The following is a 17117-nucleotide window of genomic DNA, read 5'->3' as shown; positions in this document are numbered from 1 at the left end:
TTTGGCTTGAAATCTATTTTTGCAAAGTGCTACAAAATTAGTTGAAATAAATCAGTTTTTACAAAGTACTACTAAAATAGTTGAAATAAGTCTCTCTGATAGGCTGTTCACAGCAAGAAATGTTCAGCAATTTGTCAGAATGGTAGTGGCTTTTTGGAATTTTGCCGTTGGTACACCGTCTTGATGTTTCCTGTGTTTATGATAGCACACTGGAGCAATAATCCGCCCCCACCCCACCAAAGAAATTGAAGATGGGAGTGCTGTGAGGTCGATAAATTACCCTGAATGTGTATATATTCTTAGTGACCTGTCATGCTGCGTATCAATGTACTCCTTACCTTTTCGGTGCTTAAGAGTTTCACTACTATATCTGGACTAGAACCATAATTATACTCATTTATGTTCAGACATGCACATGTAAATTTCATTTAATTTCTGATCTTTGCAGACCTGTAACTTTCTTCACAGTTGTCATATACATACACCTCTGAAAAATGAAAATTTTTCAGTTTTGATGTGAATCATTGAATGCACCAAATTTGAAATAAATCCGAATGAGTTGGGTTGAGTGCTGCATTGAATTGTCATGGAATTACTCCTATTTTGTGAAAGCCACTTACCAGTCGGCCCTATTGTACAAATTTTGTGCATGTGCGAGCTTCGTGGCCACACATGGCCAGTGGTATATGGTTGTTTACACTTACGGCTTGGCTGCAAGATTGCTCACAGGTCAGGTGTTTTCTCCATCCTTGCTAACCTGTGTCCGTGCCTGCCTTGTTGCCTCAGGTAGGCATAGTAGCGGTAAAAGCCTGGTCTAAAACCCCACAAAACCCACATACTTGATATGGATGTGTGATATGTGTGGATGGATGTGTGTGTGTGTGTGTGTGTGTGCGGGTGTATACCCGTCCTTTTTTCCCCATAAGGTAAGTCTTTCCGCTCCTGGGACTGGAATGACTCCTTACCCTCTCCCTTAAAACCCACATCCTTTCGTCTTTCCCTCTCCTTCCCTCTTTCCTGATGAGGCAACAGTTTATTGCGAAAGCTTGAATTTTGTGTGTATGTTTGTGTTCGTTTGTGTGTCTGTCGACCTGCCAGCACTTTCATTTGGTAAGTCACATCATCTTTGTTTTTAGGTATATTTTTCCTTCATGGAATGTTTCCTTTTATTTAATTTTGTTACACAAGCCTTGTTTCTCCAAATGAACCCTGTAATGTAGTGTTTTTTTCTGATTCTATGATAGCTTACCAAGTGTGTGTGCATGTGCACTGCATTATTGATGAGACTTCATTGTTACACAAAAACTCAACAAATTTATCATTATTAATGTATATTGTCCTCTAGATACTGGCAGATGTGGAAGTAATTGGATGTTCAGAATTTTGAATGTTTTGTTACACCCAAAACTCACACTTGAAAACTAAAGCAAAATCACTTTCACATTTGTCAGTCTAGAAAATGGTTTTAATTTCTTTATAATACTGGTGTTTAAGGTCTTGTGACATCTAAGAATATGAAATGTGTAAAACAGTTATTTTTGAAAGAAAAATGCTTATCATACCAAAAAAAAATTTTTCCTCGAATATTGATGGGACAGTCGTTTGTGAAGCAGTAAAAGATGTAACATACACCAGTAATAAGAGTTCTAAGTCTTTGAAATTTTGAGTCTCGTGTGTTGTCTAACAGCCATGTGTTATGGGATGACATGTTACGGGATGTGTTGTTACAGGATGACATATTGACAGTATTTCCTGGCTCAATTGTTTGTTAATGTAATGAATTGAATATCCTTAACGGCTTTATCATCATAAGTTTTGGAAACCATAATTTTATTACTTTATAGTGGGTGAGTGTATATAAAAGTTGTCACTCTAAATCTAGATTAAATATACCTAAAAACAAAGATGATGTGACTTACCAAATGAAAGTGCTGGCAGGTCGACAGACACACAAACGAACACAAACATACACACAAAACTCAAGCTTTCGCAACAAACTGTTGCCTCATCAGGAAAGAGGGAAGGAGAGGGAAAGACGAAAGGATGTGGGTTTTAAGGGAGAGGGTAAGGAGTCATTCCAGTCCCGGGAGCGGAAAGACTTACCTTAGGGGGAAAAAAAGGCGGGTATACACTTGCGCGCGCGCGCACACACATATACAGACACAAGCAGACATATTTAAAGACCAAATATGTCTGCTTGTGTCTGTATATGTGTGGATGGATGTGTGTGTGTGTGTGTGTGTGTGTGTGTGTGTGTGTGTGTGTGTGTGTGTGTGTGTGAGCGCGTATACCCGTCCTTTTTTCCCACTAAGGTAAGTCTTTCCGCTCCCGGGACTGGAATGACTCCTTACCCTCTCCCTTAAAACCCACATCCTTTCGTCTTTCCGTCTCCTTCCCTCTTTCCTGATGAGGCAACAGTTTGTTGCGAAAGCTTGAGTTTTGTGTGTATGTTTGTGTTCGCTTGTGTGTCTGTCGACCTGCCAGCACTTTCATTTGGTAAGTCACATCATCTTTGTTTTAGGTATATTTTTCCTACGTGGAATGTTTCCTTCTATTATAACCTAAATCTAGATTAAGGATGATATAGTGCTATCCCTGTTTTATGACTTTAATATATTATGTATTAAGTTTGCTGCAAATTTTCATACTACCTTTTTTTTCTCTCTGCTAGTGTCTGAAAATGATTCACCAACTATCTTCGATGACAGCCAACTCTTTCTCATATTTGAATTGGCTGATGGTGGCAAAGCTTTGGAAAATTACTGTTTTACATCAGCTGCCCAAGCATTTTCAGCCTTTGTTCAGGTATGTTTAATGCTCCAGCATTCTGCTTCCACGTAAATTGGATATCGGTGTTCATGCAGTAGTCTTATAATGTGTGTCCTCTGTGATGTATAGGGTTTGGTGTTTATAAATCAGAGAATGTACAGTATTTCATGAAGCTGTGCTCTAGATTCACAGAGATACTTACTCTTTCTGGTACAGTGTTTGAGACACACAGCAGTAGTTTTTTGAAAACACTGTTAATAAACACATGTAATTTACAAACAGTGGGAAGTTATGTGTTTAATAACAGTGTAATGAAAAAGATAGTCCTACTCAACATATTCTTCTGCTCTGCAATTCCAAATTCCTGTAGCCCATCTGTCACATTGCTCTTACCCTCCAGGAGCTACAGCAGCATGCTTGAAGTCACTTGAAAAACACACTCCAACCTGTTCATCTCCTACTACCTCCTTGGACTAGTGCTATTCACCACTACAAGAACATCCTCCAAATTGCTCCAATACACCCTCATAGCAGACGAACCCTGCCTCAGAGACCTAGTGTATTTACCACATCTTCAGAACCTCTTCCACCACCATACAGAACCCAGTAGCTTAAATCCGAAATGCAGTTGTGAACTTTTCCTCCAAAAGCATTAGTCCCATCGAAGTATAAGTCCTTTCCAAAGGCATTACATTTTGCCCCATTCCCAGATTCAGTCAAACTGGACTTCCCTCTCTCGTTCTCCTGGTCCCTACATTGAAACACTTTTCTGATGCTGAATTTACCAATCTGACTTAAGCAAAGACCAATGTTGAACACTGCTTGACTCAGTTCACTCCTTCACCTACCATGATCCATCCCCACTGCACCCAAATGACCTCCTTAACGTTCCAGAATTTCTTAACCTCAAACCTTGCCTTATCATCATTCCCCAAATCCCTCAACATGTATGCTAACTTCACATTCGGAGAAAGAACTGCAATCCACCACCTGAAAATTGATCCTGATCTTATAATCCTGCCTGTTGACATTAGGCTCCACCACTGTGGTTTTGAACTGCAAGAATTACCTGACAGAAGGACTCTGCCAGTTGTAAGATTCAAAACCTACAAACCCTGCCACAGTGACCTCATTCCAGGAGTCTAGTAGGCTCTCCAGTCTCTCCAAAAATCCGTAGGTCCATCCTAGAACCATTCCCCTGAGTGTATCTCATCTCCTCACCTCACCTCACCCACTCCGCATTCCTACCTTTCCCTCTACTCTAACATCTCTCATACCATTTGCCCTGCCAATATTGACACTACCTTTTCCAATGACTGATTCCAAACCTACATCCTCCTTCCTGGTCACCACGACCAACTATATCCTCATCCACAATTACTTCACCTCTGAAGGCATCAGCTACAAACAAATCCTGGATGGAAATGAGCACTTGCATGCACCAACCTATTTGTGGGCCATGTAAAGGAATCTAGCCACCCAGAATCCCAAATCCCTCATCTGGTTCAGATTATTGAGGACATCTTCAGAATCTATTTCAAGGGTGAGGACACCCTATACACGTTACTCCAGAACCTCAGCACCTTCTCTCCCATTCACTTCACCCAGTCTTCCTTGACCCAACAAGCTGCTGTCTTTGATGGTGGCCGCCCTCTCAGACGGCTACAATAACACCTCCATCCACATCAAATCCACCAACCACCAGCAATACCACCACTTTGACAGCTGACACCCATTCTATAGTGAGAAGAGTCCCATTTGTATAGCATAAGCACCTGTGACTGTTGCATCTGTAGTATCAAGCAGTCCCTCTCCAAATATACAAACGGTCTCACAGAAGTCTTCACATACTGAAATTATCTTCCCAGCTTTGTACAGAAACAGATTTCCTGTGCTTCATTTAGACAGTTATCCACTGCCTCTCTCAGAACCACTGTCCAGCCACAGAGGAGCATTCCCGCTCGTGACTCATTACCACGTAGGACTGGAGCAGCTGAATCACAGTCTCTGGCAGGGTTTCAACTACCTCTTGTAATGTGCTGAAATGAGGAATATCCTGTCCACTATCCTTCCCACCTCCCACAATGGTATCTTGCCACCTACCAAAATGACACAATATCCCTGTCCATCTTCACCTCTACTCCCAACCCCAGGCCTCATGGCTCATATCCTTGTAATAGACCCAGATGCAAGACCTGTCCCATACATCCTTCCCCCACCACCTATTCCAGTCTGGCCACAAGCATCACCTGTCCCATCAAAGGCAGGGTTACCTGTGAAAGCAGGCATGGGATCTACAAAGTAAGCTGCAACCACTGTGCCGTGTTCTACATGGGCATGGTAACCAACTAGTTGTCTGTCCACATGAGTGGCTACTGCCAAACTGTGACAAAGAGACAGCTGGACCCCCCAGATGCTGAGTGTGCTGCACAACACAACTTTCTTCACTTCAGCGACTGCCTCACAGCCTGTGCCATCTGGATTCTTCATATAAACACCAGCTTTCCTGAATTTCACAGGTGGGAACTCTCCCTGCAATATATCCTATGTTCCTGTAACTCCCCTTGGCCCCAACCTTCATTAGTCCCTCTGCTTCCCCCACCTGTCCCCTTTCTTGCTTCCACTCCAGCACTATACCACCTGCAGTTCCATCGACATACCCACCAGTCTTCTTTTTGTCTCCTCTACTCTCACCCTCTCTCCGTCTAACCTCCCTATTGTTCCTAGCTACCCTACCCTACCCTACCCTACCCTACCCTACCCTGTCCCCACCACGTCCTTGCATGCTCCTACAGGAAACACTTCACTGCCCCTCAACCCTACCCTGCTATCCTTGCTCCTCCCCACCACAGCCTCCTCCTTACCCCCACTACCAAGATTGCTTCTCCCATCATTTGCAGCTGCTCGCAATCTGGCGTCAGTGGCCAGAGGCTGTTGTTGTTGCTGCTGCTGTTATTTGTGTGTTTGCGTGTGTTTTCTACTTCGGAAAAAAACCATTTGACTGAAAGCTTACATTTATAGCTGTGTTTGTTGTTCCTGTCTGTGACTCAACTTCTTCAGTATATGGTAAGCAGCAATCAACCCATTTCGTAACACATTTAATTTTTATTTATGAAATATGATACTGATATTTGATCGATAAAATGTCAAAAAAGCATTTCAGTTGCCCCACTGCAAGGTTTCTGCATTGTGTATTAAAATGTTTCTTTACAGACTGTGATTGGTGACTGAGTGTTGTGTGTAAAATAATTATGTGTTTGGATTGTGTAGTTATAAGTCTCTTGGAATAATGATCATTGTAAAACTCTAGATTAGTGTAAAATTTGATAAGTCTTTAATGGATGTGTTTCTGTGTGCATTCACACGTTAAAGTAAAATGTGGACATGGTAGAGGCCCCATCTGACACTCAAATCAGTTGTTCTATATATGTATTGAGCAGTTTGTTCCAACACTAAACCTGCATTGAAAAAAAATGGATGAAAAGTACAGCTATTGTGTATTTTTGGAGTAGCAGACAGATCAAAGTTCAAGCACTGTATACATCAGTTCCTGTTTGCCAGTGAACAAGGGACTTGAGATATTACAGCTTGTCAGTTCCACACCATTTGCAATGTGAGCACCATAGGCCATAGATGCAGCCAGATAAGCTAGCCCTTGCGTTATTGTTTGACAACATCATACCTACCTGTGGAATACAGATACACAAACATTTATTTGTAATTTTCTACACAGTAGTATTTACAAATACTGTCTAGTAAGATCACTGCATAGATGCAGATTGACCTTCTTACTGCACAGTCTCCCATAGTACTGGGTAAATCCCTGACCTGATGGTGCCAGTCCCCGGTGTGGAAGAGTGGGGCGGGGCATTGAGCTGCCAAGCTAACTAAACAGGTTCAAATGGCTATAGTTGACAGTAGTTACGAAGAGATGGGAGTCTGGCACAGGGACGATTAGTGTGGATATTGGCAGCAAACTATTTGTCAGATTAAAAACTACAATAAGCCAACTGCGGAGAAATTATAAGTCAGTCGAAGCTGGATTACATGGTGTCACTCAGCTGAGGTGAACACCATACAATTGTGCAGTGGAACAGAACACCTCTGCCTCCCATTGATGACCTTTGCCAGATATTACATGTTGCTGGCTGTCAAAGCATGCTATCCGATCCAAGGTAAAGACTGCACTCTCTGCTGTCTATCTTGTAGTAGTGAAATTTTTGGCCGACTTGTAAACCTGTTGATCACTGTTTGGCAGTAGCAGGAGTTGTGAGAAGCAGGTAGCTGGCCAATGAGATTCACATGCAAATGAGCGAAATGGGGGGGGGGGGGGGGGGATTAAGTTCCTGAGCAGTGCCAGTAAATGGCATGGCATTTTGCAGTTCTGGCAGGCTGACGCACACCTAATGTTTTTGACGACAAGGATGTGTGAAGTTGGATTGCAACCTTCCCACTTCTTTTACACGAGTGGACTTGTTTGGGTATGCACAACCGATCTTCTTCTCTATGTCGGTCTCTAAAAACTTCTCCGAAGAATGATGCTAGTTAAAGAAAGATATCTCTCTCTCTCTCTCTCTCTCTCTCTCTCTCTCTCTCTCTCTCTCTCTCTCTCTCTCCTCTCCCTCTATCCCTCCCACTCCCTCTCCTCATGAAATAAGTAGGTACTCGGAGAATACTTTTAGTTCACTGTCTGTATATTTCACTTCCTTAAAGAACAACATAGCATTTCTCACATAAATATTAGACTTCTTGTAAGTTGCCTGTGTCACGTCACATTAAACACAAATTAGATACATTTACAACAAAGTTGGTTTTACAAAACAGCACAGAATAACAAAGAAGTTCCTTGGTTCTGCCTTGCGCTGTCATTAAGACTTCCATGGACCAACCAACAAGTACTTTTCGGTGCTGTTTGACCGCTGTGTCTACTGTCTTCTCACGATAAACTTCAGACCTGCACACACAGACAGGTGACACGTAGTAGATAGGGTTCCTACCTCCCACTCAAATATAAAATATTGTCTGCTCGAGACGGTGGAAGGCCGAGTGGCTCTAGAATTTTTGCCGAAATTCTCAAAGCACTACATCCTGTGTCCAGACAGTCCTACGGCATGCTATCACCAGAACTGACTGCAACTGGCCTGTGATTTCATCACAGTGAAGGCTACATCTATTGCCACCTGGTGGTGGTGTATGCTACAATTGAGTCACTAGCTCTGGACAGTGTTGACAGCAATGACATTTTTGCACTACTGATTTGCCAAATGTGAGTCTTGAATTGGGCAATCAAATTCATTTGTTCCAGTTGGACTGACAGTTTTTGAAAGGTCTGCAAAAATACAAATGTCAGCTGCAGACACCTTCGTCTTACAACTTAAATATTTCGTGGCAGCCTGGAGCTTTATATGAAATAGTGGCCATGGGCATGGTTTCTCTGTCAGCTTTTTGGAGGAAGAGTCCTAGTTCCCATCCCCCGTTAAAACACTGCTGCAGAAATGCACGTACAGAACAGGCTTAAGCATATGAATAGGTCACAAGGGGACCTCACCAACAGAATGGGCAAACAGTGGATTCCACCCGGTGTTCATCTGGCTCAAAGTGCAGTACTGATGGCCTTGTACTTCCAGATGGGAATGCTGTGGCTTCCTGAACCATTACATCAGATTCCATTTTGGCAGTCTGAAGTTCATCAGGTTGTAGATGATGTAATTGTGAGAAGGCTGGATGTAGTCTGTGTGTGGTGCTCTGCCCTTGTGGCTGAAATTGAGTGGCCTCTGAGTCATGAGTGCACATGGGAATACACACCGTGCCTAAGCCCGTGTCACCTAAAATGTAAGCAGTTAGCATGTATGGAATTTCCTCTGCACATGCTTAGATTATGGATTGTGTAGAGATGACGCAAGAAGAATGAGCGTAGGACATTGGCAAGGCACAATACCATCAAGAGTCTACCTGTTGTGGAAGTGGCGTTTGTACTTGTGTTGTTGCTTGGCTCTGTGAAAATGAAAATACCAGCAGAAGCAGTTGAAAGAAACTGAGGATAAATGTCTCTCATGTTCTATTTTGAGTCACTTCAGATATGTTGTTCTGAGAAATAATAGATTAGTCAAGTAACATTGTAAATATTAAATGTGAGAACAAACAAATATGGAAGTGTTTGCTAAAAAAGACAATTACGTCTTTTCGTAGCAAGTTAGTGTAGATGTGAACGCTCTTACAGCTTTCAACACTCTGCACCAAGAGATGAAATCACACGGTGCAAGGAGTGGCAACTGCACGGTCTAAGAGAAAGGGACCATAAGAAAGTAATAAAGGTAAAAGTGCTCGTGAACATCAGGGAGACATCATGAGTGCTGTTGTTGGTTCAGTTATGACACATAACTTGAGCCCCATGACACTTGTGTGTGCCTGCCTCCAAAGTGTCTATCATGGTAACATTCCTCCCAGACTGGTGTGGGTGAGAATCATGCACTGCTGAATCCATGAGATCTGATACATTCCTTTTTCTTGCAAACAATGGTTGGGCATCTCCATTTGTACACAGAGAGCCACATCCTGGTGCACGAGCGATAAATACCTATAGACTGGCAAGATCCGAAATTTTGTCCAAATTTTCAGCGCCCATGTGCCATACAATCTCTTCTTCCAACTGCATGTATGTGTCCTCCTCTGGAGGCTTCATGAACCCATTACTCATTCTGGCAATCTAATTGTAGCATCATATGACTACAACTTTTTTTTAAATGTGATGTTATACTTGTTACAGTGAAATGGCTCTTGATGTGACTGGACCCTAGGATTGAGCAGGCAGCATAGAGTGGCAGTGCTTTGAAAGCAACATGATGCAACTGCATCCTTAACCACATAAACATTGTGGTTGTGGCAGACCAGCCTTCCCCTCGAGGAAGGTAGTGGCTGGCTCAAAGGGTCTGTCACTGTGCAACTTGTCTTGCATCTATTGTGCTGATTTGTTGCTGGCTTAGATGCATTAGTGTGTGCTAAAAATTATGCTTGAGGTTGGAGCAATCTTGCCGATTCTGTTGTCACTGATGTTTCTGCACAATTGTACTGACGCACCTGTCAAAGATGTCTTCTCAGACGCTTCAAATTTGCATCTGACAGTGGTGGGGCGTCACTGTTTACATCTTGCAGAATGTCAGTACCTGTATTGTAGATAGCTGGCACTCTTGACTGAGAGACAAGAAATCTGCAGTATTTGTGCAATATACGTGCAAAGTTTGTCATTTGTGTAGGTCATTATTTGTGTGATAGAAATATGCATATACCATATGTAGTAGCACACAGATCTTTTGTGGAATATAGTAACATCTATAACTAGACTGTGTCCAGGTCACTGATGAGGTTCACCCTGATGTCCTGTCTGCAGGTGGTCTTCTTTAATACCAGGTAAAACTCTGTTGTGGTTTCTGTAGCTTGGTGTGGGGATCATTGCACCTCAGCACTGTTTTGTTCTGTCCTGTCGCAGAATTTTAGTATTAGTAGTGTTTCCCCACCAGACCGCTATATTGATAAAATCTACTTCTCTAATTGTAAGTCCAGCAACATCACCTTAAATATGAATTTTAAGTCTGCACTGCTTCACAAATAAGCCATTTGCTAAATCGAGAAATGCAATAGTGACATGTAAGTGCTTCAAACTGTCAAAAATGGAGTTCTTGTTGACAATAATGTAATACTGAACTCTACAAATATTTGAAAGTCCACTGGTGTTTACCATGACCACACCCTACTTAAGCCGTTCTTCAAACCTAAGCGGCAAAGGCCCGTCACGTCTACATGGTTCCACAAATATAAGTGCCCCTCAATCCCCTGATTTTCATCAAAATGTGTTAACATATATAAAAACGGCTCCTCATTCAAAACTAGCAAACAGGTCATAAGACAATCACTTTCCAGGTTATTACTGGTGTTTTAAAATTTCATCATATTTTATTTTTACAATAACGACGCAGAAAATATATTTGTACAAGTTGGAAACTGTGCCAGCAATCAACGGAAGTGTTATGGCCACAAAGCATATCAAAGAAAAGAGCTGCTTGTTTCTGTGGTTACACTGGATGTGTTGCAACCGCAGCAGGGTTGCATAGACCACCACCTGTTAGTTGCTTTTCGCCCACCACTTGTGTGCTGGCAGCCGGCCTCACTGTTCCTTCTTGTAACTATTCACATAGCCTACCCACAGCCTGTCTTCCACCCCCTTCCCCAAACTTACAGTACTATGGTCACAGCAATAAGAGCAACATGCAGTGAGCCATTCATAAACATACTTACTAATGTGTTCAGCTTCTTGCAACAAAGGTAAGATACAGTTTCTGTGCTCGTGTAAGCATTTAATTCAGAGACAATTTTGTCAGAATTGCGTAGAAATATCGGTTGAAAATTTTTCAGGAATCGTCTAATCATTTTGAAAAAATTAAATTGAACTGGATGGCTGTGCGGTGGAGTATAACACTGACGAATTGGAAAATATAAACAACATGTAATCTCTTTGGTTTTCTTGGTGTGGCTGATTAATGCTGTGTAACCTTGGTTTTTCACCACCACAAGTGGCATGCACCTAACATGTTTCAATCAGGAGTGATGGAAGAGTGAAGTCCTATGTCTGCACCTCATCACTACAGTGGAATCTCAAAAATATAGCACAATGGTATGCCATCTCTTTCTAAATGTAACTAGGTGAGAAAGTAACACGTAGGAAGCTTGAGCAGGGTTTCGAAAGCAAGGTTTTGTCAAGGGCGCAAGTGTGAAAACAAGGTCTTGTCCAGGACACAAGTGTTTCCTGAACACAAAACCAGCATCAAAGATAAACACTGCAGAGGACGACCATCAGTAGCATGAAAAAATGACAACACAACCAGAGTGAATGAACATATGTGAGCTGATCAAAAATTAAATGAGAGAATGATTACAAACCAACTGAACATTTATCAGAAAACTGTTCACCTGATATCGACTGAAAATCTGAGAATAGGAAAACTTTATGCCAATATGGTTCCCAAAAATCTCGCAAAGCAACAAAAAGATCAACAGAGGTGGTGTGGATGCTGATCTGTTGGAATAGGTGGAATTGAAACCAGAATCACTAAACAGAGTTGTCATTGGTGATGAAAGTTCGATTTTCCAGAATGATCCCAAGACAAAACATCAAAGTTCGTAATGGTGTTTGAGGGAATCGATGAAATTCATGCTTACATGTTCGACTCCATGGGTATTGTGCATGAAGAGTAGTTACCTCCAGGGCAGTCAGTAAATCAGTGTTACTACAAAGAAATTCTGTAAACACATACAAAACAAGTCTGCTCGCACATTGCTAACAACTTGATCCTGCATCACAATAACGTACCATCTCATACTGCATTGTCTGTTGAGCAGTGTTTGATGACAAAGTACATTGCAGTGCTAGCACAACCGCCATGTTACCCCAACATCACTGTGTGTGATTTTGTCGTTGAGCCTTTTATTATGGCAGGCTTGCTCGTAGCATTCCATGCTGAGGCAGCTTTTGTTATGGCTGTATTGCTTGCCAAATGCTGGTGCCTGTATTCCAGCCTATATGAAATGCTTATCTGGGTTTTTGAAAACTATCAAGTGAAAAAAGTTCGATTCTTGCATATCTTACAGTCTGATATCTTCACTTGATAAAGTACTAACATTGTTACTTATTTCAGTTCCAGAATAATTATCCTTGTGAGCACCAAATGCTATGTCTAAGTGGCAACTACAGTGAGATGAAAAACCCTCCTTTTACACAGTAATAATTAACCATAGAAAACTGGTGTTCGGCCAATTACGCATTAGTCAAATAAGTGAGCAGGCAACCACTCCCAGGTTCTTTGACAGTATGATGATGCACTGTCACTGCCCCATGGTTGGAAAGGACACAATGATGCAGAGTACATCTGCAACACACTAAGGTTGTCCATGAATCACAAGTGATGGCCAGGACACAATAGCAAAGTAACACCGATAAGATACAGAACAGAGATCAACAAGCCAGGGAGTAAGTCTCACACAAGTGTCAGTATGAGGTGCATTCAAGTTCTAAGGCCTCAGATTTTTTTCTAATTAACTACTCACCCGAAATCGATGAAACTGGCGTTACTTCTCGACGTAATCGCCCTGCAGGCGTACACATTTTTCACAACGCTGACGCCATGATTCCATGGCAGCGGCGAAGGCTTCTTTAGGAGTCTGTTTTGACCACTGGAAAATCGCTGAGGCAATAGCAGCACGGCTGGTGAATGTGTGGCCACGGAGTGTGTCTTTCATTGTTGGAAAAAGCCAAAAGTCACTAGGAGCCAGGTCAGGTGAGTAGGGAGCATGAGGAATCACTTCAAAGTTGTTATCACGAAGAAACTGTTGCGTAACGTTAGCTCGATGTGTGGGTGCGTTGTCTTGGTGAAACAGCACACGCGCAGCCCTTCCCGGACGTTTTTGTTGCAGTGCAGGAAGGAATTTGTTCTTCAAACATTTTCGTAGGATGCACCTGTTACCGTAGTGCCCTTTGGAACGCAATGGGTAAGGATTACGCCCTCGCTGTCCCAGAACATGGACACCATCATTTTTTCAGCACTGGCGGTTACCCGGAATTTTTTTGGTGGCGGTGAATCTGTGTGCTTCCATTGAGCTGACTGGCGCTTTGTTTCTGGATTGAAAAATGGCATCTACGTCTCATCCATTGTCACAAGTGACGAAAAGAAAGTCCCATTCATGCTGTCGTTGCGCGTCAACATTGCTTGGCAACATGCCACATGGGCAGCCATGTGGTAGTCTGTTAGCATTCGTCACACCCACCTGGATGACACTTACTGCAATTTCAGGTCGTCATGCAGGATTGTGTGCACAGAACCCACAGAAATGCCAACTCTGCAGGCGATCTGTTCAACAGTCATTCGGCGATCCCCCAAAACAATTCTCTCCACTTTCTCGATCATGTCGTCAGAACGGCTTGTGCGAGCCCGAGGTTGTTTCGGTTTGTTGTCACACGATGTTCTGCCTTCATTAAACTGTCGCACCCACGAACGCACTTTCGACACATCCATAACTCCATCACTACAGGTCTCCTTCAACTGTCGATGAATTTCAATTGGTTTCACACCATGCAAACTCAGAAAACGAATGATTGCACGCTGTTAAAGTAAGGAAAACGTCGCCATTTTAAGTATTTAAAATTGTTCTCATTCTCGCCGCTGGCGGTAAAATTCCATCTGCCGTACGGTGCTGCCATCTCTGGGACGTATTGACAATGAACGCGGCCTCATTTTAAAACAACGCGCATGTTTCTATCTCTTTCCAGTCCGGAGAAAAAAAAAATCGGAGGCCTTAGAACTTGAATGCACCTCGTATGACAGCCAGGTGACACGGAGAACCACAACAGTTGCGCGGACACCTGAGCACATCAGAAGTGAGAGGGGCTAAAAAAAATGACCCGCGACGGACGAATCCTCATTAATTGCAAAAGAGTGGTCCACCTAAAGGATATATTGGCCAGCCAACCAGTGGTCATGTGCAACCAGTCCTGTGCGAAATAAACCTGGTGCCAAGTACGAGTAACTCGTTCAAATGATATTAAGTAACAGGAAAATAATATTGCACTGGATTTAATGATATTACACAAGTCGGTCCAAGATACAAACAACTGTTCATTGCAACAAATGTATAAACCAGGAATGAACATGATTTCCCAATTTGCTATGAATCCCTCCCACACATCTGACCCTAAGAGCAGACCTGTCACTTTGTTAGTCTTTTCAACAGTGTCAATGCCAAATTAACTGAAGCAATTGCACGACATCACATATTTGTAAAATTGCATTCCCCACTTCTCTGACCAACGAAGCTTCATTTCTCTTCCTCTTGATTCAGTGGCACCTCTAACATAGAATAGCAAGAAAGGCATTAAGCATTTCCAATGGTCCATTCATCATCTCCCAATGCTCTATGTGCCTCTGTGTGAATTTGTGTGAGAATGAGTATGTCAGTAAACAAATGCAATCACTTGAGAGCAAATATCTGGTACCGCCCCTTTACGTGTATGGAAAAGGACAAGATGTTCTATTACTAATGGGAATTACTTCCAACTTTATTCCATCAGTGGGTTCTACCTCCTCAGTGACTGTCAAGTTAATGAGAAAGCTTCTTTCACCTGAATTCAGTCGCCTTTTAGCATGTACATGATTGTGAAAGGTGCTGCAGCTCCAGTCTCATATCTACATTGCAGCAACATACACAGTAAAGGCTACAGTCAATCTGTAGTAACCAGCAGCACTTGGTATATTCAGTGGGAGAAAAAATGTCATGTCGGCAGTGTTTGGCATTTATTATTTTTTTCTCAAAAACTATATAATCAACAGTGTTGACGTCTATTTGAAAATGAACTACACTAAGAAACATTAAGTTACAAACATTCATCCACCTCCGTAAACCATTAGGAGAGAGGTTAAAATTTCCTGTCGGCAATTATAGTCTTAAAGAATCAAACTACCTTGTATAAAACAGCTTCCAATTTCTGATTACTTCAGAAATGAGTTAAAGTATAAGTTATTTGGCATTAACCCTCCAGCCATGGGCAGTGCGAATGTGTGCATTCTGCATTTATTTATTTATTTTTGTGGGCACTGCTGTTATTGTGTTGGATGAAATTTCTGCACCATTTGTGCGTTGGAAGTTGCGATTTTCCTGTTGATTTACTTTTGCTCTGGAACATCTTGGGCTGTTGTTTTCCCCCGAGATCTTTTTCTGTTGCTCTGGAACATCGGTGGTCATTATTTTACCATTTAGCCTTTTCTTTTATCTGAAAAATCTGGAGCCGCATTTTACACATTCTCCTGTTTCACTTACACACGTATCTTCTTGTGTCGGCAATTTTTTAACCATACTCCCGAGCTCGTGTGTGGAACTTTGCTTAAAGTTACACAAAACTAAGGAAAATTGTCAATAAATGTATTCTGCTTTTATAAGAATGAACCTAGTTTTCACATTCCTACATTATCATTATTACATTTTAATTAAAACCAACTCTTAAGTTTTTGGTTTTCTTATTACACTCCTTCAATTCTGTCCTTACAACATTCTAATTATTGAGTAAAAATGTCCTACAAGTTTGTATGGAAAAATCAAAAAATTGCATGCGGTTTGGTGGTTAAGTATGTAAAGGTAAAAAAAGTTTAGAAAAGGTTTGAAATTACGTGTAAAGTTGTCGAGTGCTCTCTTTCTCAGAAACTGGATGAATGTAGTCTAGGTACATATCACTCTGAGTTATGCTGCCTCAAGATACGTACACAATTTCTAACTGTAATACTTGTCTTACTTTCTTACATTTAATGTAAGACTATACCTCCTAATTAGGAAATTATGACGCATTTTAAATTTTCAAGTTTGTCAGTACTAATATAAAGTATTGAAAATATTTTTTATATAGGTAACCTGTAATGGGGGTTTTCAGTAATTGTCTGCATGGCTCAAGAGGTACTTAACAAGTACTACAAGAGACAGCCATCACCACATAGGCACAATCACAAACCTGGCACCTCTCGGTTCTGAGCAGCAGACAGTTCTCATAAATCCAGACCACATTTTGCTTCCTGTGCCCACATTCATCAGCACGTTATATTCATATGCCAATAGTGTTACCAGCTGCCAAAGAGAATTCTGTCAACCAGTGACTATATTGCTTCCACCTTGTACTGGCCAAATGGCACAAAGGCTGTACCTACAACCAGCTCAGTGAAGTTCATGAAATTATGCTTGGCTCATGGTACAGCAAGTCCCATTGAGAAGACATTCCAACTTGGCAGTCACTATTTACAGAGAACTAGGACAGTTGGTGTCTGCATAATTACTTTGTCATATTGACAATAGCATGAGACTGACAAGTTATCTAGATAACTTTGTATTATATTTAGGACATAAAGTGTCACACATCACTGTTACCAACAATTAAGTAACATTTATAAGTAAAATGTTCTTGATCATTTATTATTGTGTTGCCCATTTCTGCTGTGGCGATGTCCTGACAGGGAAGTTAGTTAATAGGGCTAGTGTGCAATGGCCACTCATTGTTATGGACGTTAGCAGTAAACATAATTTTTTGCTACTGTCTATGTTTGCGCTGAAGGAATATTAACATTGTTATAACATGCCAACACTAAATTGGTCTGATGTTAAATTCTAGCTATGCTTCATGTTCGAATCTAACCAATACCTTAGCAATCGGAATATATTGCGAAAGAAATCTCAGGTATGATTTTATTTAAATACTGTTGCTTTTTGCTTCACTAATTGGGATATTAAGTCCAAATCTAACCACCAACTTGAAAATCAGAACC

At 41.6% G+C, this 17117-nt stretch overlaps 1 protein-coding gene across 1 annotated transcript in view; it reads left to right on the top strand.

The window, feature by feature from the left end:
* Positions 1 to 17117, top strand: part of LOC126187531 (uncharacterized) — a 144463-nt gene that overhangs the window by 99597 nt on the left and 27749 nt on the right. The window contains exon 8 of the mRNA XM_049928673.1: positions 2672 to 2805. Coding sequence (XP_049784630.1) covers positions 2672 to 2805 — 134 coding nt within the window. The remainder of the gene's footprint in view (positions 1 to 2671; positions 2806 to 17117) is intronic.

Source organism: Schistocerca cancellata, chromosome 5 (genome assembly GCF_023864275.1).
Source record: "Schistocerca cancellata isolate TAMUIC-IGC-003103 chromosome 5, iqSchCanc2.1, whole genome shotgun sequence".
Lineage (NCBI taxonomy): Eukaryota > Metazoa > Arthropoda > Insecta > Orthoptera > Acrididae > Schistocerca > Schistocerca cancellata.
Note: the sequence above shows the minus strand (reverse complement) of the source record. Positions and strands in the feature narration are given on the sequence as shown.